The sequence below is a fragment of the Wyeomyia smithii genome, chromosome 1 (assembly GCF_029784165.1).
Source record: "Wyeomyia smithii strain HCP4-BCI-WySm-NY-G18 chromosome 1, ASM2978416v1, whole genome shotgun sequence".
NCBI classification, from domain to species: domain Eukaryota; kingdom Metazoa; phylum Arthropoda; class Insecta; order Diptera; family Culicidae; genus Wyeomyia; species Wyeomyia smithii.
The window spans coordinates 38,238,657-38,261,288 of record NC_073694.1 but is presented as its reverse complement, the minus strand read 5'-3'; the positions used below and the strand labels follow the sequence as shown (position 1 = coordinate 38,261,288).

Here is a 22,632-nt window from a genome sequence, read left to right as displayed (position 1 = left end):
CTATATGATAGCCAAAATAAATGTCAGATATTTTTCACAGCGATCTAATCACGGTTGCTACAATAGAAAAACACCCAAGATTTTTTATATGCAACGCCATCTGTATTTCAAATTTTTGAGTCCCTGTAACACTCATATCAACATCAAAAACAAGTGTCCCAACGATGGAAAAATCCTCATCTTCATTTATGAAGTTCTCGGAAACCACATCAAAACGTCCGTAGGAACGTCGGAAAGCTGTCTCTGGCTTGCATCCACCGATAAAATTTTCTTACTTCTAGGAAATAAAGTAACATTGATGGCATAAAAGCAGCTCATCCTGCTGTTGATGTTAGTACTACAGATTTCTCCTTCTTGGTTATCAACAGCACTTAAAACACAAACAACTTGTAAGCTTTTGATGAAAGATACAATTGTTAGAGTCGTTCTTTACAATCGTTTTGTTACACATGCATGCGAATTTGTTTCCAAAAAGATAAATCTACATATAAGATTATTCAGTCCCTAGATAAGTAATGTAGCTATTGTTCCCGTTCTTTTCGAGGCAAATCATGTTGCACAAAAGATCTCAAGCACTAGAGTCGATTTGTCGCGATTCGACTTGAAATATGCTTTGAGAATCATGATCTAGTAGCCCTACCTATATTTTGAGCTGGGCAAAAACTGCCAATAAAGAAAAAGCAGACTACACTGAACTAAATTGCTCGCACATAAATGTATTATCATTGCTCGACTTTAGCCTCGTAACTATTGTGCGTTATTTTAGAACTGATTATCATCTTTTGCGTGCGCAATTCAAACATATAAGAAAAAGTATTCTTTTCAGAAGAAAAATATACAGTGAACAGTTAAAAACAGTATAATTGTTATCAACTATGGGAAAGATTATGAATGAGCACATCGAAAGTGAAAAGGGGTGTAACTGAGTCGTAAAGCAGGCAATGTTTGGATATGATTTCCTAAATGGGGCAGCCATGGATGATTTTCGTTTACCTATGCGCTTGAATGCATGCTGTAAATTATCGACAAACATTACTCTAGATATAAATGCAAAATTTTTCATTGATAACACTGTGTTACAAATGGAAAAAAAATGCAAGAACTTCTGAAGTGGCCTAGTGAAGGTTGTAGGTCTTGTTGAGTGTAACATTCGCTCATACTAGAAATTTTCCAAACACCCCCAAAATCTGAAGTTATGGTCAAAATATGGTTTTTTGGACTGCAGCGTATATAATATTTTAACTCAGTCATTTGTCAACCGATTTTCAATATTGAAGCAGGTTTAGAAAGAAGACAAATAGAGCTTTTAAAATATGTACAGGTTTGTTCTAACATCAATAAAACATGCTAAGTTATTTGAGTTTATATCTAATTTTATAGACTTTTTCACGCAGTTTTTCAATTTAATTTTAAATTTGCCGTCTATTTTTGTAAGAAACATACCACAAATACACTATAATTTCGAAAGTATATTCGATTCCGAATCAAACGAAAGCAGTTTTGTGGAAATCGGTTGGTATTTGGCTAAGTTATGTATTTTATAAATAAAACCAAAATTTTTAGCTTCTATCGCACATTTATTACACGGTGCTACAAATGATGAAAAAATGCAAGAACTTTTGATGTGACTTAGTGTGGGTTGTAGCTTTTGTCAAATGTTACTTGCGCATTTACTTGACGTTTTTAAAATACCCCGAAAACTATAAGTTATGTTCAAAACCCTGTTTTTTACCTTAGCTCACATTTTTATGTTAAATACGGTTATTTTTCAACTGATTTTTTATATTTTGGCTGTTTCGGAAAGGCGGAAAATAGAGCATTTGAAACATATAAATATGTCTAAAAAGTTAACCTATATGTGATGAATAGTTTCAAAATAAATAAGATGGTTTAGGATATTTTAAAATTTTTCCAAATTTATTCGTAATTTTTCACACATTTTTGTAATGATGGAGCTTCAATTGCTGTAAAATTTGGAAAGTTCTTTTTAGTACCAAACGAAAACAACAGGTGTTGTTAATGAAAATATGTTATAATTATCCTGAGAAATGATTTGATGAAATCTAAGTATATGGTGGAAAACATCAAGTCATATCTCAGCCAAATTATAACAGATTTTCATAAACAACACTTACTGTTTTCGTTTGGCACTAAATGTACTTTCCAAATTCTACAGCAATTAAAGCTCTTTCATTACAAAAATGTGTAAATAATTGCGAATAAATTTGGAAAAAATTAAAAATAACATAAACTGTTTTATTCATTTTAAAACTATTCATTACATATAGGTAAAATTATAAAAAAATATCATCTTATTTTATTTAAAACTATTCATCACATATAGGTAAACTCTTTAGACATATTTATATGTTTCAAGAGTTTCATTTTTCGCCTTTCCAAAACAGCAAAAACATAAAAAATTGGTTGAAAAATAACTGAATTAAACCTAAAAATGTGAGCTAAGGTAAAAAACAGGGTTTTGACCATAACTAACAATTTTTGGGGTATTTTAAAAACTTCAAGTAAACGCGCAAGCAACATTTGACTAAAGCTACAACCCACACTAAGTCACATCAAAAGTTCTTGCATTTTTTCATTATTTGTAGCTCAGTGAAATAATTGCGCGATAGAAGCTAAAAATTTTGGTTTTCTTAAAAAATATATAACTTAGCCAAATTACAACCGATTTTTACAAAACTACTTTCTATTGATTCAGAATTGAATAAACTTTCAAAATCATAGTATATGTGTGGCATACTTCTCACAAAAATAGACGGAAAATTGACAACTAATTTGGAAAATTGCGTGAAAAAGTCTAAAAAATTAGATTTAAGCTCAAATAACTCAACATTTTTTATTATTATTAGAACAAACCTGTATATATTTTGAAAGCTCTATTTGTCTTCTTTCTAAAACTGCTTTAATATTGAAAATCGGTTGATAAATGACTGAGTTAAAAAATATTTTATGCGCTGAAGTCCAAAAAATCGTATTTTAACCATAACTTCAGATTTTGGGGGTGTTTGGAAAATTTCTAGTATGAGCGAATGTTACACTCAACAAGACCTACAACCTACACTAGGTCACTTCAGAAGTTCTAAATCGCTGTAGCACAGTGTAGTAATATTTTTTTCACCAGTGGGCATAGCGAATCATGTGCATCGAGTATTTTATATGATTTTCGGAATTTCACCCGTCTGATACTTTCGAATAATTAAGCATCATCTAAAGGCTCGACGATTCCGTTCAGTGTAACGACGTTTGACGTTACGTTCCCAGCAGAACAACTCTACAAACAATATAACAAAATATAACAAACTGAATATTACGCGCAGTCATTCCGGTTCGGACAGATTCATTTTCATCTGATTCCTTCCAGCTACTGTCATCGAATCACGAGGAACATTTTCACTGTCGAACAGATTTGGTTACAAATAAAACTGATAAATGTCTCAATTGACGGAGATAATGACGAATTTCTTTTTCTTCAGCGTGTTATTTGATATTAGCACCGCAGCATGTCATTTGATGACAGTTTTTTCTCACCGTAAGACGCAGTTGGAACGGCAATGGCATCCAATAATTACGTCAGGCAAGTTCCGATCAATATTTCGGAGATTTTTTTCTGCTGTTGATCACTGACGTCCCGTAGCGAAATTGTGGTGTTGGCGTCCTCCCTTTTCATATTTATCATATCATATTTCTATATATTATTCTCTCTCCCTCCTCTCTATGTGAGTACTGTATGGAAGCCCCCTGTCTCTGTCAGCGCTCATTGTCATTTCCAATTGGGAATCTTCAGATGATAGTGACGCTGTTAATCTCCGCTTCCAATTGTATTTCATTTCTTTCCTTTACAAGCCCTTCAGCTATCAAATTCAAGATCAAAGAGCCGCAATGCATGTGTTGGTGGGACAGTGCATTTTTATTAATGCAACGATCTGGTTCATTTCAATCCGCTTTATTCATATATAATCTCTCAACTGGTCTTGAGGTACGATGCTGGCCTAACAACCCAGTTGTCGTAGGTTCGAGTCTCGGCTCGGAAGAAACTGTTGGTGTCAGTAGGATCATAGCGCTAGCCCCGCAATTGTCCTGTACACTGAACATTTAATGGGAACGCCAATAGTTTATTCGCTAGGTCACTTAACTGCACCATGGCCCAGAAACCGAATTCACGAGAAATTTGGTTCTAGAGCTCGATAGCAATATTCTAGAGAAAAACTTTCCTCTACAAAGTTGTCATAATTGATGAAGCGCTTATTATTAGAAAATTAGGGGAATCCAACATATTTTATGAAATCTAATTTCTTTTATCTTTGTATATAGAAAAAAAAGTTGTTCTAACATATTGTAACTCCGTGAATTTTATCATCTTTGTGAAAAAAGTTTGTCATCATATTTGAAAATAACCGATTAAAAACAGATGTGGTATCTTTTCTCAAAACTGAAAATAATTACCTTTAATTTAATCCAAAAAGATCTAGAATCTAGGATCAAATGGTTTAAAAGTTATAAATTTTGAGAAATACAATTACACTGTGCTACAAATAAAAAAAAAATGCAAGAACTTTTGAAGTGACCTTGTTGTTGTTGGTCTCTAAAAATCTGAAATTATGGTCAAAATACGTTTTTTGGACCTATGCGCATAAATTTTTTTTAACTCAGTCATTTATCAACCGATTTTCAATATTTGAGTTTTAGAAAGAAGACAAATAGAGCTTTTAAAATGTATACAGGTTTGTACTAATATCAATGAAACATGTTGAGCTATTCGAGTTTAAATCTATTTTTTGTAGACTTTTTCACGCAATTTTTCAACTTAAATTTTGCCGTCTATTTTTGTAAGAAAAATGCTACAAATACTTTTCCAGAATTTTAAAAGAATATTAAATTCCGAATCAAATAAAAGTAATTCTGTGGAAATCGGTTAATATTTGACTAATTTATATATTTTTTAAGCAAACCAGAATTTTTGGCTTCTTTGCATAATTATTTTACGGTGCTACAAATGATGAAAAAATGCAAGAACTTTCGATGTGACTGAGTGTAGGTTGTAGCTTTAGTCAAGTGTTACTTGCGCATATACATTACATACAATTACATTTTGAGTTTAAAAAATGTGTCCACCCGCGGAATTTGCTAAGTCAGACACGTTAGATACGATTCAGCCATACCCATACACACACGCTATACAGACACAAACATTCACTATAAATACACGCTTGATATGAACTATACTCACACGACTTACTATCAGCAGTAACCAAAGTCTTTCAGTGCAATGATTCCTTCCATCGGATTCCAAGTCTTCCAATTATCGCCAGTACCAGTCTTGTTCAATTTCGGTCTGTATTCCAACAACAACGATATCTAAATTGGATTACCACTGGTGGGTTCCAGTCCATCTCAGATCGAAGAGAAGCTGAACTCCCTGAATTACCTACTCTTTATGTGGAGTAATTTTATCCTTAAAAATAACCGTCTCTCCATGCCAGTGTAGAACTGCCTTGGATACACTACTTCCTGTAGCAGACCACTACTTATTCTCCTAATCAGCATCGAAATATGTGAAACATTTGTAAATTCTATTTTAGGGTGAATCAGCATATAGTGAACCCCTTTCCTTTAGTGGACCACTCGCCAAATTGACTTGATTTTTGCGAAAGCTCGAAGCATTTTTAGGAAACTTTAAACGTTAAAAAATATCGTATCCAGTCAATCTGCATTTGTAGGGTAAATTAATCTTTAGTGGACCCTTTTCCTATAGTGGACTACTCGTCAGATTAACTCAATTCTCTTAACATGGGGTAAATTAGCCTATAGTGGACCACCTACCAGATTAACACAATTAATCGGAAAACTCGAAGGATATTCACAAAACTTCCATCGGGAAAGATCTCATCCAGCCAATGTGCATTAAAAAAATTATAAATTTCGACTTATGTTAAGATAATTGAGTTAATATGACGGGTGGTCCACTGTAGGTTATTCGAATAAAGGGGTCCTCTGTAGGTTAATTTACCCTAAACCGAAATTTATAATATATAAACGTTTCTCATGATTGTGATACAGATTGGCCGGAGAAGATGTTTCCCGATGGAATTTTTCTGAAAATCCTTCGAGTTTTTGCATTAATTGAGTTGATCTGGCGAGTGGTCCACTATAGAAAAGGGGTCCAATGTAGGTTAATTTACCCTATATTCCAATTTATATCAAGAAAATAAACAGTTTTTGTCGGTGTGGTCTACTAAAGGTAGTGATCCTCCCAAGGTAGTTCTGCCTTAGTTTTACCCTATATTCTTAATTATTATAAGGGAGCATGCATTAATGACGTAGTCACATTTCGTCACAAACGTGCAAAAACCCTTCCCCAATGAATGCTACGTCATTTATGAATGTTCCCTTACGAGAAAATGAAGAAATTTGACGGGTGGTCCAATCGTATATAAATGTGATTGATCTTGAAACTTTTCTGTAATTTCCAATGTGTAATAAGCAAATGGCGAGGATATTTATCATATTATCAAAAATCTTGCATATTTTAGCTATCCAACGGCATATGGGTCATTCCATACGAAATGTACATGTCACTTGAAAACGACCATCACAAATTTTGTACAAAGTTGGGGAATTATTCATCTACTGTCTCTTTGGAAAAATCCCAATTTTGGTGTCGATTGGAATACCCCCCGCTCTCCAGGACCACCCTCTTTATTGCAAAGTCGCGCAATTTTTGTCAAAAATCTCTTTTTTCTTTTTCTTACAATTCATAGACGTAGGGGAAAGTAGGTAAAGACGGACACCCTAAGGTTTAATCTAAATAATTACTTAGGTATTGCTATTTAGATCGCAGTAGTCATACAAAATAAAACTTAAGGTCATTTGTTTTCATAATCATTTTTGGTATTAGTGAACTTCCTCCAAGTTTTATGTGTTTTGGGTCTTCAAAAATAAGACTACAAATTGCTGTTTTTTGACATGGTTGGGAAAGACGGACACTTGGTAAGATGGTAAGATGGGTAAGATGGACACTACGAAGGTAAAGGTGGACACTCACAAAAAAGATGTAGTACGTTAAGTATTCTTTTGATTTATGTGTTAAAAGATGGCCATACATTACTCTACGTTATTAGAGTCCATCTATACATCACGTGAACAGTTTGAGAAAATGGGCTTCGATAAAGGCGAAAATTCTCCGCCTATATGGCCTGTTTGAACTGCTAAGTGATTGCTAACTGCTGGTTTCTCTCGCGGGTGTACTTTGTGAACATCTGTAGTACACAACAGATGCTACATGTGAAAATTCTTGGAAAATCCGTGTGTCCATCTTTCCCTACCTTAGTGTGTCCGTCTTGCCCGACCTGGTTGTAAATTTTTCAAACGATCGTAGCTCTTCATAGGAACATCGAAAATCTGCTGGATTTTCACTAGAAAACCGAGGGAAGACTAATTAATCACTTTACTATTGTGAACAAATGAAAACACGTAAGTTTCACGAGTTTTTCACTATTTTCTGTGGAATAAAAATTATATCAAATTGCGCGTTCACGAAAATATTCTTTGTTTTACTTACAAATTTGACAGTTTGCTTGCTGAAAACCGATAATGCAACTCAAAAGCATTAACACACTATAAAGAAGGTATTCGCATCACTCAACTATCATAATACATTCTAGTTTGTAAAATATTAAAAATGTCCATCTTTACCTAATTCCCCTAAGATGTCCGAAAAATACTGGTAGATGATTTTTGAAGAAATTAAACCAAGGAATCCAGAAAGAAAAGTTTTGACCGGAAGTGTTGCCAGAAAAATTATTTTTGTATTCGGAAAACTAAATTCACATTTTTCGGCAAATGCAGCCATTTTTATTTAAAATTTGATAATTTAATCGTGTCCCTTGGAAAATTTCACATTAGAAACAACTATCATCCCTAGGTAATATGAGCCAATCTCGAGATATAATATTTTTACGAAAAAAGTTGTAAACATCGTAATTAATTTTATTTACAATTTATAGACGTAAGACACCCGGAGATGGTAATAGGTGAATTTTGAAGAAAATAAACCAAGGAATCCAGAAAAAATATTATTTTTGACCGGAAGTGTTGCCAGATAGATTATTTTTGTATTTTAAAATTAAATTTGCAATTTCGGCCAATGCAGCATATTTTATTTTAAATTTGATGGTTTAATCGTTTTTCTCAGAAAATTTTACGTAAGAAACACTTCACTTTTCACTTGCAAATACAGTCCAAATAAGCACTGACGAAGGCACTATGTCAGTGCCGAAATACGTATTTGCAAGCGAAAAGTGAAAAGTGATAGAATTAAATAGTGAAAGTGAATGAAAAGTGAAAAGTGTAGTGATGAAACACTTACCACTCGGTGGTAATATGAGCCAATCTTGAGATATAACATTTTTACGAAAAAATTATTACGAAATTCAGAACTGTTTTCGTAAAAATGCTATATCTCGAGATTGGCTCCTATTACCATGAAGTAATAATTGATTCTTACGTAAAATTTCCCAAGAAATACGATGAAACCATCAAATTTGAAATAAAATTTGCTGCATTTGCCGAAAAATGCAACTTTAGTTTTAAAATAAAAAAAAAATCTATCTGGCAACACTTCCGGTCAAAAGTAATATTTTTTCTGGATTCCTTGGTTTATTTTCTTCAAAATTCACCTATCACCATTTTCCGGGTGTCTTACGTCTATAAATTGTAAAAAAAATAATTACGAAGTTTACAACTTTTTTCGTAAAAATGGTACATCTCGAGATTGGCTCATATTACCTCGTGATGATAGTTGTTTCTTATGGGAAATTTTCCAAGGAACACGATGGAATTATCAAATTTAAAATAAAATAGACTGCATTTGCCGAAAAATGTAAATTCAGTTTTAAAATACAAAAATAATTTATCTGGCAACACTTCCGGCCAAAACTTATATTTTTTCTGGATTCCTTGGTTTATTTTCTTCAAAAATCATCTATCAGTATTTTTCGGACATCTTACGTCAATGAATTGTAAGAAAAAGAAAAAAGAGATTTTGAACAAAAAATGCGTGACATTGCAATAAACAAGGGGGTCCTACCGAGCGGGGGGTATTGCAATCGACACCAAATTTGGGATTTTCCAAAGTGACAGTAGATGAATAACTCTCCCAACTTTGAGCAAAATCTGTGATGGTCGTGTCCAAGTTTGTGCTTTTCCGTGGTCACTTCGTATGGAATGACCCATATTGATTATTGAAATTGATACAGTTGTTTGAGAGCTGTAGGCATTCAAAAACATTCACTCCGCCAACCAAAGACGTTACATGTTCATTTCAGTTTCCACAGAGAGTACCTGTACATATCAATGGTTGATACTCCGTGCTGGGTCTGAGTTGCTCAAGATGCACAATGAATCAAATGAAAGAACGTCCCGATGTTTTTAGACCAATAACGGCGCCGGCCACGTCCTTATAGTCAGGTGGGGATATCGTCGGTTTCGTGCAACACCGGCAAAACTCAATTCTTTTCTATTTTGAAATTTTGATGTCAAACGATGCCAAATACGGTTAAGTTTTATTTCACAAAGACTAGTTTCAAAATTCACAAAAAAACTGAGTTTTAAGGTGATGTGCGCTTCATTACATATCAATAGTTGTAGTTGTAATCCTTTCTGCGGCTAAAAACATGAATTGAAATAAGTTATTACAACTACATTGCAGCGCTTGCACAGACGTGTCGCTTCCTTCTTCAACCATTCACCGCATAAAGTCATCCAAACAGATCATCCACACGTTCACGCATCTACCACAACCACGAACGTTATCGGCAAAAAGTGGATAAATCGGAGCACCGAAATGCGATAGCTGGCTCAGGAATATAAAACAAATTTACTAAGCCGAGTGCCGTGATAAAAAAATATTTTTCAAGTCAAAACCGTTCGTTTGATTATTATAAAGTCTTCGGAAATTTTGTCCATTTTTGAGATATTTAATTTGAAATAATTTTTTTGCTCTTCTTTTTGTTCTCATTTTTTTAAGATTAGACAACCATTAAGTTTTTTTTCTATAACAAATATTTATTGAAAAAAATAATTACAATTTAAGATAAACACAAAAATCTATAATGAACATCTTAAATACTATTTAACATTTGTAATAAATCAACTTACTAGAAGCTGAAAGCATATTTTCCAAAGGTTTTAAAAAAAATTTCGTTGATTCCATCGTTTGTTCCTGAGGATATTTTCAAAACAAAGAGTGACGAGTTTTTGTAATGTTTCATATTGTACACAATTGTTTCTGAGACTATCCACAGTATTGTTTTTTACTGTTTGTTCTTTGGTCCAATATACACATCAAGAATTTTTATCATGTTTTTCGTATTAATTTTGATATGATTTCTAACTATTCCTTCTACCCAGTTCCAAATTATTTTTGATTTTGCACATTCGTAAATTCTATGTAAATTAGTATCCAACATTTTACAGATTTCGCATTTGTTTTGAGATTGGCCTCGAACTTTATATGCGGTTAACTTCTCCTTGTTTGGGCAAATATCATTTAAAATTTCAAACAGCATTGATCTAGCCTCTGAGCTTAAGAAATTCATGCCAAAATTGTTCCATATATTGAGCCAATCATAATCAAGTAGTTTAGTTTCTATCTGTGCTTGGATATTACGTTTAGATATCAGCGAGCTATAAATTAATGCAACTGTTTTCAAATAATCGGTATTTTTGTATTCTTTGGCAGCGTTAATTGAATTAACCGTGTCTTGAGACAATTTATCTATGCGGTTCCAGTTCAGTAAAAAATGAACTTTATTACTGACATGATCGTTTCTACCATATAATAGTTGTTTAATAAAGAGAGCTTTCAGCTTAGATTCGACATCGACCAATCCTAACCCACCTTTGTCGTTAGGCAAAAATAGCTGCGAGAATTTCGTTTAAAATATTTGTGAGCCCCAAAAAAATTGCATTACCATTCTAGTCAACTCTTCAACATGATGTTTCTCCGGAGGTAAAAGTTGTCCAATGTACCATATTTTACTCAGCACAAAAGTATTTAAAATCCATGTTTTTTGGACAAAATTCAAATTTCTAATGCCAGTAAGGTTTAGTTAACCTTTACTAGTTTGCATAAAAATGAATGAAACTTGAAAAATGAACCTTTAGTGATAGTCAATATTTTTTTAGAAAATGAATGTTTGTATATTTTTTCGGAAAGACAAAATAAATACCTATAACTTTACCAAAAAATATATTCGGCCTTTAAAAATATGTTTATATCATTTTTACATAAGTCTACTAATACAACAAAATGGCATTTTTGGCTCAAAAAAGCAACTGTACAAAGTTACAGCCACTTCAAAAATGGTCGATTATTGATGTTGCACAACATTAATAATAATAAAATAGAAAAACCTTACAAATTCAATCATCTTACAATTAAAAATTATGTTTTCAACCGCATGTATTGATAAGCACTATACAAAGTATGAAATTATCGTTATCGCTCCTCACTACAAATCAAATACTTAGATCAAAAGACTCAACTTGCAAAGAAATCGCGCTATCGGCTACGAAATAAACAAATTTGCAAGCCAACGAGAGAGATATTTAGAACCGAAACACCGAAGCAGAATTCTCCCAATATGTCAAATGTGAATATGCTATGATACCACTTTTATCAAAAGCAGTATCAGCAGCAATTGTTCGCTGGGAAAGTAATACTGATGAAGAGAAGAATAATATATTTCCCTGCTTTTGTGTAAAACCTAGCCAATTAATAGCCGTGGAAAGTACTGAATGAAGACAATCGAATAATTCTACCGCTATTGTATAGAGCTCAGTCTATGAACAGCGACTGATTGAAAGAGCTGGAAATTGAAAGGACATATTACAGATCAAACAAATCAGAGAAAAAACATACTGCTGTAAATATGTATTCAGAAATGCATTCAATGCAAATTGGTTGATTAATACGACATATACATGCTGATGCATAGTGCTGTCCTTGGAAATAAACAAATTTTATTCATACTACATTTCGTGCGACGAGGGTAATATGTTCTCGTTTTTTGCTACCAACAAAAGTTGTTGTTTGCTCACTTTTGAACTATTTTCGCGCCCAAATTTCCAAAGGAATGTAGATTTTTTTTATAGAAGCTTATACTGCCGCAGTATATGTATTCAAATTCTCATACATTTATAATCAAAGACATTATTAAATACCAACGATGGTGGAAAGAGGTGCCTGTGCTGGAACAGACATTTCGCTGCGGCCTCATTTCATGGGTAACAAAATAATGAAATCGACCTAACTGATGTCTGGCCGAGCTGAAACTTGGCCAGAAACTTTTTTGCTACTCTCCTTCAATGGATAAAGCTTTCCTCGTTTACTTCTTCTGTTTCGTAAGCATATTCTTAAATTCTTCCGACACCCTCAGTAGCTCAATGAAGCAAGCTGTTAATAAACAAGTTTCAAACGTAGATCAAGAATTCCTACATCTGCAGGATACTTGTTTTTGAATGATGCTAGCCTTTGATGATAATTGATGATGTAGTTTTTGTTATGTTCAATTCTGACTAATAGCTCCAGTTTGAAACAACCACCGAAAGAACAATTCGGCAAAACATTTGAGTGGCACATTACAGAAAAGAAGCATCGTCTGAATGATGAGTAGCTGTAGGAGCCGACATTTTTCTACATAAATTGGTTACCGTTATTAGTGAAATATATATTTGAGTGGGAAATGGAAAGCCTCAACAGACACGTAGCAACCCACAGAGTAATGAAAAAAAGAATGCCTTCACAATTATTGAAAAGGATTTCAAGCATGTAAATGTCAAATTTTGTAACGTTATGTGTGAAGACAATTATTCAAACTAGGAGCAGCTCCAGGCTTCGGATGAATCACAGAAAGCTGATTATTAAACGAAACTCTAAACTCAAATTGAATATGTGGTAAACTGTTAATTCATTTCTATTCTCACCATCCCGGATGTGTCAAAAATTTTCAACAAGCGATTTCCTGCCACCCTGATTACTAAGTAAATCCATCGCTCGAGGGCGGATTGGGACGACAAAGAAAAGCGCCATTCATTCCTCCCTTTTTCTGTGTGAAGCTCTTTTCATACCATTTTACTGTAGTAATGGAGGTATTTAGTCTGATTACTGCCGGCAGACAGGCGCGTGTACGCGTTGCCAACCGCCTTCAAAAGAAGGGTATCACTCTCATTTGCCGAATTTAACGACAAATTTTACCATACCGAAGTAAAACTGCGTTGATATGAAACTCGGAACGTATACCCTACCCCTCGAGCTTGCTAAATGATCGTAGGATTCTTGGAATAAGTACCTCTTCCACTGCACTGCCCCTGTTTACATAGTTGACGTAACAACCAACACCAGCATTGCGAGAAAAACGCGTTTTTGTTATTTTAGCCCAAATAGTTATATTGAGATACAATTCAAACAAAATAGTTTGTCAATTTCATGAAGATTGGTGTTTGAATAGAGGCCCCATGGTATATACGAGTCTGCCCATGGTAATTAATCCAGAAAAACCGCTACGCCAGTTTATGCGAATAAACATGCATTTTTCTCACAGGTTGTTCGCATAGCTTGGCGTGAAAACTCGACTATTTCCTACTCTGCCTCGCAGTTGAATTAGTTTTATCAATCGTGTTTCGGTCAAACGAAAGTTATTGTCCATCGGCAGTTTCAATTAGACAAATACGCACAAGCACACATACAAACCCACACACATACACACACAAACACATGCACAAAAACTTACATTTACGCTAAGGTGGGTAATCGTTACAAGGGAAAATGCAAACTTGACAGCACTGAGCCAGAAAAAAGTTTTTTTTGTTCAATTTAGGCCCCCAGACAATGCAAACCTGCTGAATATGGATTACTTCTGCCTCTGATTGGTGCATTACATATGCATGTACATGAATTTGTATGAAAATTAGTATAGGAAAACTTTTTCGCATGTTTCTTCCTAGAGAGCTATCGATCAATCCACTTCCGGTAGTGTCAGGATTGTTTGGGGCCCCAAATAGAACCATAAAAACGTTCTGGCAAATCGATTGAATTTACCCACCGTAATATACACACACGTTTTAATTATTTCATCTGATGCAAATATCCACTAGTAGGAGGAAAGGACATGGTGACTTTAGACCTTTCTGAAGCTTAGTGTTTGTAAAAATATTATTATACAATACAAGAATTCAATCCCCCTTTCCATGGAATATTTGACGAATTAAACGACTTAACTTAGACAAACAGACAGTAGTTAGACACTCGAGTAAAACGACTTAACATAGACAATTGCACCTTGTATGGAGTGACCCCAGTTTTTGCAACCAATTGGCAGTTACGCCAAAACGTTGTTCCAATATTTCTCAAAAGTTTTAGAACAAAATAGTTTTCTTTTAGTTTGTAGTGTATGTATCTTAGGGAAAGGAAGCTGAACCAACGAAAAAGTGCATTTTGGTCATTTTGGCTCTTACGTCAACTATGTAAACAGGGGCAGTAGCAGTAAACAACGCTTCCTTTTCTCTGCTCTGAAACAATGGGTTTTAGTCTATTACGAGAAAGTCGGAAACTGCCAGGTCAAACTTCTTATTTACAGATCTGGGAAAAATAACCACACAACGCTTACCGCAAAGTACAATTCAAAGTTTTCGTGAATGTGGGTTGTTTGTTAAATATTCAGATATTCAGCTTTCGTTCAGCTTCAGTAACTTACGTAGGAAAAACTTTAGGAATTTAAATCTGATTGCTCATCATTTGAGTTTTTAATGGAATTAACTTATACTTTTCAGCATTTTTAATTGTTGAAAACTTAAAGGAAAACCACAGAATCATTCTTCTTGACCAAACAATAATAATTGTAAACTCGCATGTTCTTCTGCTACAGAAATATTTGATATTTGTGAGATTTTCGACACTTTAGCACCTTCAATCCGTATGCAATTTTCGATATTTATTCCCGGAAAATAAAAAAAAAAATCATGATTTTTTTATATTTTTATTTTGTTTTAATTATTATTATTGATTTGGCTGAAACTTTGCAAAAATATTCCTATGAGCTTATGATGTAATTATGTGCTATTAGTTTTTTTCGGGAATCACGACTAATTTTTGAAAAGGGCTCACGTAAAAATGGTGTTGATCATAAATATTTCCAGAGCCACAACGGTTTGTTTGATCAGTGTGATGGCTTCAGCAAAGTCGTCGATAGCCACTTTGTCTTCTCAAAAAAAATTATACACCGTCAAAAAAAATTTTGGTGTTGATTTATCAATTTGATAGTCTAAAGCGGTAAATTCCAATAATAATTCTCTTTTAACTTTTTTTGAATGATTGGTAACTCTGAAGAGGCGCGTTGTTTAGTTAGCTTGACGACATACGAAAATAATGTTGGATGTTTTTCGAAAACAGTTAGATAGCGCACCTCTTTACTATCAAATAACAGCACTACTGTGACACAGGAACGGCACTTCTCAGCCCTTAAATCACTTGACTGGGAAGTTGTTAATATTTTTCTGTTCTGTTCTGATAGTGGTTAATTTATTTTTCGATCGTGGCTGGTGCAGCTACCGAAAAAAGAGTAAAGAAATCTTTCGTTATCTCTTTCTACGAACCTCCTCCTCCTTCACTGAGAGATTTGCCTGTTTTCAGCTATGATTTGTCTAAACAAGCGTTCAACATTTTTCAAAAGTACAACTTTTCTATATTTTGGTGACTGCATACCTAATTTTCCAACCGATTACTGTAAAAATGATAGAAGCCCGTTGAAAACTGTTTATATTTAAAGCATTTGAAAATAGACAATTTTCGTGACGTTTTTGATGCTCTCAGTATTTTAATTAACACCCCCATCCCTGAATGTTGCCGTAAGACGTAATTCTACGTTAAAAAAATAGAAAAAAACACACAAAAATATTATTATGAATCAAATATTTCAAAAAACCAACATTTTAAAAATCAGATTGTTAATACAAAAACATTACGGTATTTGCTAAACATTTCTAGTTGTTTGCATTTATTAAAATAAATGAAAACAAAATTGATCCACCTAGCAGTTGAAAAGTTGCTTTGTTATACCATTACAACACCCCCTTTTTAAGTGATTGTCGAGATCATATGCGTTACAATATATCTAATCATTCGCCAAAATTTTGCGAACTATAACCAATTCGTAATGCATGACCAATGAGAACTTCTGAACTCAGAGGCTCATTTTTTAAAACATTCCAAAATAATCCTATTAGACTTGTTTTTCTTTATCCAACTTAAAAACGTATTTATTGTTTGGCTCTTATGGTGTCACATTCTGCTTAAAAAACAGACTTTTTCAAAAAACGTCAATATTAAAAAAGCTGTGGCTCTTGAGCCTTTCAATCGATTTTAAATCTTTGGGATAAAATTGAAAGTGATTATGGGGCCTCTCAGGGAAAACCATCAAATTGTACTTTAAATAGCAATAACTATGCAAAATTATTATACAACCCGTTTTTTGCCATTTTGGACGGTTTGAAACTCAGGAGTCCCTAACGTTTAATTTTTGGATTCCTCAGAAAATTCTACCTAAAATAATGGATGTTCGCGGAGGTATTCATTCAATTAGTGAAGAACCACCATGCGTCTCCATTGAACAGAGCAACTGAAGTATCATGGAAAAAATCGTATTTTGCCGTTTTTGGAAAGTTTGAGACCCAAGACACCTTATCAGTTGATATTTTTGCAGAAAGAAAAGGAGAATGAAAAGGAGAGGCAGAGGGAAAATAAAAACAGAAAAAGAGGGAAAATGAAAGAAAGAGAAATATAGTAAAAAAGAGAAAAAGCTAGGGAGAGGAGGGAGAGAGATAGAGAGAGAAAAAGAAAAGAGGGAGAAAGAAAGAGAGAGACAGCAAAAAAATAAGAGAGAGAAAAAGAAAAGAATAGGATAAAAAAAGGATAGTGGAAGAAAGACGAAGAGATACAGCAAGCAAAACAAAAATAAAGAAAGAGAAAGAGAAAAAGTAAGAAATACGAATAGAGCGAACGGGAAAACTAAAGAGAGAACAAAGCAAAAAAAAAGTTAGAAAAAAGAAAGAGAGAGAAAGAAAGTAAAAGAGCAAGAAAAATTAAGAAAGATAAAGAGAGAGAAAAGAGAAAATACGAAAAACAAAGAGAAAAAGAAACAGAAATGATGAGACAGAAGAGAATGAGAATGAGAATGAGAATGAGAATGAGAATGAGAATGAGAATGAGAATGAGAATGAGAATGAGAATGAGAATGAGAATGAGAATGAGAATGAGAATGAGAATGAGAATGAGAATGAGAATGAGAATGAGAATGAGAATGAGAATGAGAATGAGAATGAGAATGAGAATGAGAATGAGAATGAGAATGAGAATGAGAATGAGAATGAGAATGAGAATGAGAATGAGAATGAGAATGAGAATGAGAATGAGAATGAGAATGAGAATGAGAATGAGAATGAGAATGAGAATGCGAATGAGAATGAGAATGAGAATGAGAATGAGAATGAGAATAAGAATGAGAATGAGAATGAGAATGAGAATGAGAATGAGAATGAGAATGAGAATGAGAATGAGAATAAGAATGAGAATGAGGATGAGAAAGAGAATGAAAATGAAAATAGAAATAGGAATGGAAATAGGAATAGGAATAGAAATAGAAATAGGAATAGGCATAGGAATAGGAATTGGAATAGGAATAGGAATAGGAATAGGAATAGGAATAGGAATAGGAATAGGAATAGGAATAGGAATAGGAATAGGAATAGGAATAGGAATAGGAATAGGAATAGGAATAGGAATAGGAATGGGAATAGGAATAGGAATAGGAATAGGAATAGGAATAGGAATAGGAATAGGAATAGGAATAGGAAAAGGAATAGGAATAGGAAAAGGAATAGGAATAGGAATAGGAATAGGAATAGGAATAGGAATAGGAATAGGAATAGGAAAAGGAATAGGAATAGGAATAGGAATAGGAATAGGAATAGGAATAGGAATAGGAATAGGAATAGGAATCGGAATATGAATCGGAATAGGAATCGGAATAGGAATAGGAATAGGAATAGGAATAGGAATAGGAATAGGAATAGGAATAGGAATAGGAATAGGAATAGGAATAGGAATAGGAATAGGAATAGGAATAGGAATAGGAATAGGAATAGGAATAGGAATAGGAATAGGAATAGGAATAGGAATAGGAATAGGAATAGGAATAGGAACAAGAATAAGAATAAGACTAATAATAGGAATAACAATGAGAATAAGAATAACAGTAAGAATTATTACTAAATAAGAAAAAGAATAAGAATAACAGTAAGAATAAGAATAAGAAAAAGAATGGAGAAGGGAGAAGAGAGAAAAAAAGTAAAAGAAAGAGAGAAAGAAAAAGAGAAAGAAAGAGAGTAAGAAAAATGAAGAGAGGAAGAGAAAAGACGAAAAGAGAAAGCGACATTAAAAAACAAAGAGATAAAGAAAGCGCAAAGGAAGAGAAAGAAAACGAGAAAGAGAGAAAAAATATAGAAAAAAATATAGAAAGGGATAGAAAGGGGGAGATTTAGAAAAAGATAGAAAGAAGGAGAGAAATAGAGAGATAGAGAGAAAAAGAAAGGAAAAGAAAGAGAGGAGAACAAAAAGAGAAAGCGAGAAAAAGAAAAACATAGAGGAGGGAAGTATCTTACAGTCGGGAGGTTCAGTAGGGGGGCAAGAGAGAAAATAAGAGAGAAAGAGATAGAGTGAAATAGAGAGAAATTGCAAGATAGAGGGAAAGAGAAACAGAAAGATAAAGATCAGTGCCTTACCCTACGGTTAGGCAAACATTGCTCAACTCGTTGAGCTGAGTCGAATGATGTGTACCACTTGGCCCCCCGTGCCTCGCACTTGCCTTTTCTGTAGTTTGCGTTTTCCGATTGATTTCGTAACCCTTATTTCAGTATAACAAAAGTAAAAGCAAAAAATTTCAAAAAAAGTAATTGATTTATTTTTCTAAACTGGACATTTTTTTATGAAGGAAATTAAAATCAATATCTACAACTTTGCCGAAGACAATACTCCGGTCAAACTATATTGGCTCTAAAATTATTTGAAGTTGTCAATATCTTTTTTACATGAACCCTTTTCAATGACATTTATGATTCTTGAAAGTTTTAATAATTTTCAATTACATTGGAAAACACAGGTGAATTTTGGTGCCCCTAGCAAGCTCAAAAGTGCCTCAAAAGGCCGGGTTCGTCACTTCTACATTTGCTTACGGTAAAACTTCTTTTGAGTCTATGAAGACGAAACCGATTCGGAAGGGTATAGTTTTCAAAGATCTGAAGGAATTTTTCACGTAAACAACCATAGAAGCCACGACCCGACGAGCAATTTCTCTTTGACGCACTTTCAAGCTCGTTTGGGGCACCCAAATTCACAGAAAGGGTCAAAAAGTTATAATTTTCCGTATTTCTCCAATTTGAACCCCACGAGCAATAAAATTTATGTTCATGCTTCCTAGAAACGTCTCTATCAACATGAACGGCTTCCATTATTAGCCCTAACGATCCAATTTTTCGCAGCATTAGAGTTGATGGGACAAAAGCACCACAGTGTTTTCCGTTTTCACAGGAAATGCTTCACACCCTCAATTTAATTTGTTTTTGAAAATCCTACTGTTGTACCGAAAAACAACCGTAAAACATTTTTTGGCGAATTTTCTTATAAGCGTTGGCTAAAAGCTTCCCAGCCGTATTTTGTTTATTGCCATATTTAGCCTGAATTTTCCAACTCGCAAACCAACCGTCACGGGTTTATGATTCGGCATCGTTTCAGCAGAGTACCCTCATTCTGGCTTCTTTTTTATTTATCATTCAACCAAACTGTTGTAGATATGCTCCTTCGCTGATTACTGGGGAACAAAATCTCAGAGGGCAATGCCAGCAAACCAAATCTAAAAAATTCTACTTCATGTACAAATATAAATTTGCAGTTGAGTTTTCAGTCCGACTTAAACTGAATCGGCAATACAATAAATAATGTAGAATACACACCCTGTGGGGAATTCTTATGGGTTCAATTTTAATATAGATGACTTAGCCCCACTCCAGTGGTGGATCAAGTAAGAACAGTCCGTGAGTTATGGTTTGTTTTTATGCCCGGCAGCTACCAAAAAAAAACGTTCGAACTTTATTTATTATCTATTGCCTTTCGTATACGGGCTGCGAGATTCGGTAGTCCGTTTGGGGCTGTTCATTCCCCACACAAAACCGACATAGACCATACTACGACCCTTCGACTCGGATAAAAATAACAAATAATTTCTTGTTTTTATGCATCACAGCTTAACTTGAGAAAAATAATCACTTCATCTTCATATCGGGCGTGGTAACTATTGAGGAAATTTAATTAGGCGTTAAGTTTTAATATCTGATACTTTGATGAACAAGCGTAGATTTTTTTACTGGTGACTGAGTGACTCCTGAACTCTAAGATGAGAAGTTAATTGGGTTTCATTAGGCTGACATAATCTGCTACACTGTTATGACTGAGAGTCGTTTGCTATGCTAAGAAGGATTACTTTCCAACAGTTAGTGTTAATTTTCGCTCGTTATTGATTTATCCCGTGATTTAATGGGAACCCAAAGCGCTCTCGGATTAATTATATATTTACCAAAGCTCAGTTTTAATTATATACAATCGTCAAAACTCCTGGTTGTTAATTATTCCTCAAACCTGAGAGCACTGAATTTATCTCTCAGGAACTAAAATAAATCCTAAAGATCAAGTGAATAATCGTAAAATAATTCTACCTCCTGTGGGTATCAAACGAGAACGGATTGTCTTTCTGACGGTGATCCCCGTTGGGATGCTAGGGAAATTGAGTCCACTTAAAGCAGTCTGTGTATATGTACACTTACAATACGCTAAGTCTAACGTTTCCTCCTGTATATCACTTTCCTTCCTTCCTTCCGACAGGCTATATCCGACCTGCTGCTGGGCGTCTTCTGTATGCCGTTCACCCTCGTGGGCCAAGTGTTGCGAAAGTTTATCTTCGGCGCCATCATGTGTAAGCTGATACCCTACTTTCAAGGTAAGTGGCAGTTACGCGTTCAGCGGAACCGGAAGGTTCCCCACGTGAAGCCCCAGCGTGGGTTCTGTTTTAAATTCCAAGACAATAAACCGTAGATTGCCGGGGATGCCCGGAGTTTATACCGCAGCACTTGGGGTTTATTTTTTCCCGAATTTCGATTCAAGAGGGCTCCATACCCAGGAATTGTAAGCCAAAGAATTTGTTGACTTCTTTATTTTAATTTCTAGCAACAGCAATGATTTATAATAAATCGTTTTATAGCAAGACAACATTTTTGTTTATGTTTATTGAGCGTTTATCGAAGTTGTTGATGGCTGTCATATACTGAGTATTTTTTCACCCTCAATGGCACAACCTCACTCCGACTTGTGGTGTAAGTTGAGCTTGAGTTGAATTGATCTTGTTTTTTAAATTTTAACTCCGTACTACTAGGTTTCAAGCTTTAGTGTTTTTCAAACTATGAGAACACAATTTATGTTAGGGCAAAAGATAGCGTATCAACCATTTAGATGTAATTTACTGGTAAGCACGTTTTCCGTTTCCAATCTTCAATCTTCCTTTCCCTTTTTTTTTCTCCGTCAGCTTCCACACTGACGTTCGTGGCGCGATGGTCAATGGTGAGAATGGTTGGGGGTATTTCATGCGGATAAGGGGGTATATTAGGTACATACTGTTGTAATGTTTGAATGTGTTGGGTCCAACGCAACGAATGGTTACGACAAACATTGTTCGATAACCAACTCAAAATTAACGAACCGGTTACTCATCTTTCTCATAATAAATCTGACTTAGTCCACTCTTGGAAGTTATAATTGGCGATTCTTGCAGGAGGAACGCGGCTCTGTTCTTCCTTTAAGGCTAACCGACCCATTTTTCGATGCTTTATATAAGCAGAATTGTTGACCAGTCAGACTATGTGCCATGGAACAGATCAAGTAACAATCATTTAATATCTGGGAATATAACAGGTAAGATTCTCTCAGATGGTCTCGAGGTACGATGCTGGCCTAACAAGCCAGTCACCGTAGGTTCAAGTCTCGACTCAGGGGACACTGTTATTGTCAGTAGCGCTAGCCCCGTAATTGTCCTGTACACTTAACAGTTGACTGCGGAGTCTGTGAATAAATAAACAGAAGGCCGAGTTCCAAATCGGCATGTAGCACCAAGGCTTTGCTAATTGGTGAGATAGGACTTGTTTCTTAAGCGGTTTCAATGACTTTGACATTATGAGGCCAATCGTTGTCATGCGACTGAATCACTTTTTGCGCCCCTGCTTATATTGTGGCCATGTTTTGCGCAGTGCTTGGCTTAATCGCATCAATTGAAGTACATGCCGTTCCCTAGAGATAGTTTCGTTCGGTTTCAATAGCTCATAATAAAAAACGCCGACCTGGTCCCACCGTATACCCCGCATAACCTTAACGACGTAGAAACATGACCGCGCAGTCTCAATGAATTTTTTTTTTCGGGTAACTGTAATGGATCTATTTCTCATTTCGGAATCGCTTGGAAA

General features: G+C 34.6%; 1 protein-coding gene across 3 annotated transcripts in view; it reads left to right on the top strand.

Annotated features, from left to right (window-relative positions):
- The window catches only part of LOC129718979 (dopamine D2-like receptor), a 117,482-nt gene that overhangs the window by 48,016 nt on the left and 46,834 nt on the right, over positions 1-22,632 (top strand). For all 3 annotated transcript variants that reach the window (XM_055670270.1, XM_055670271.1, XM_055670269.1), the window contains one exon: positions 21,005-21,119. In XM_055670270.1, the coding sequence (XP_055526245.1) occupies positions 21,005-21,119 (115 nt within the window). The remainder of the gene's footprint in view (positions 1-21,004; positions 21,120-22,632) is intronic.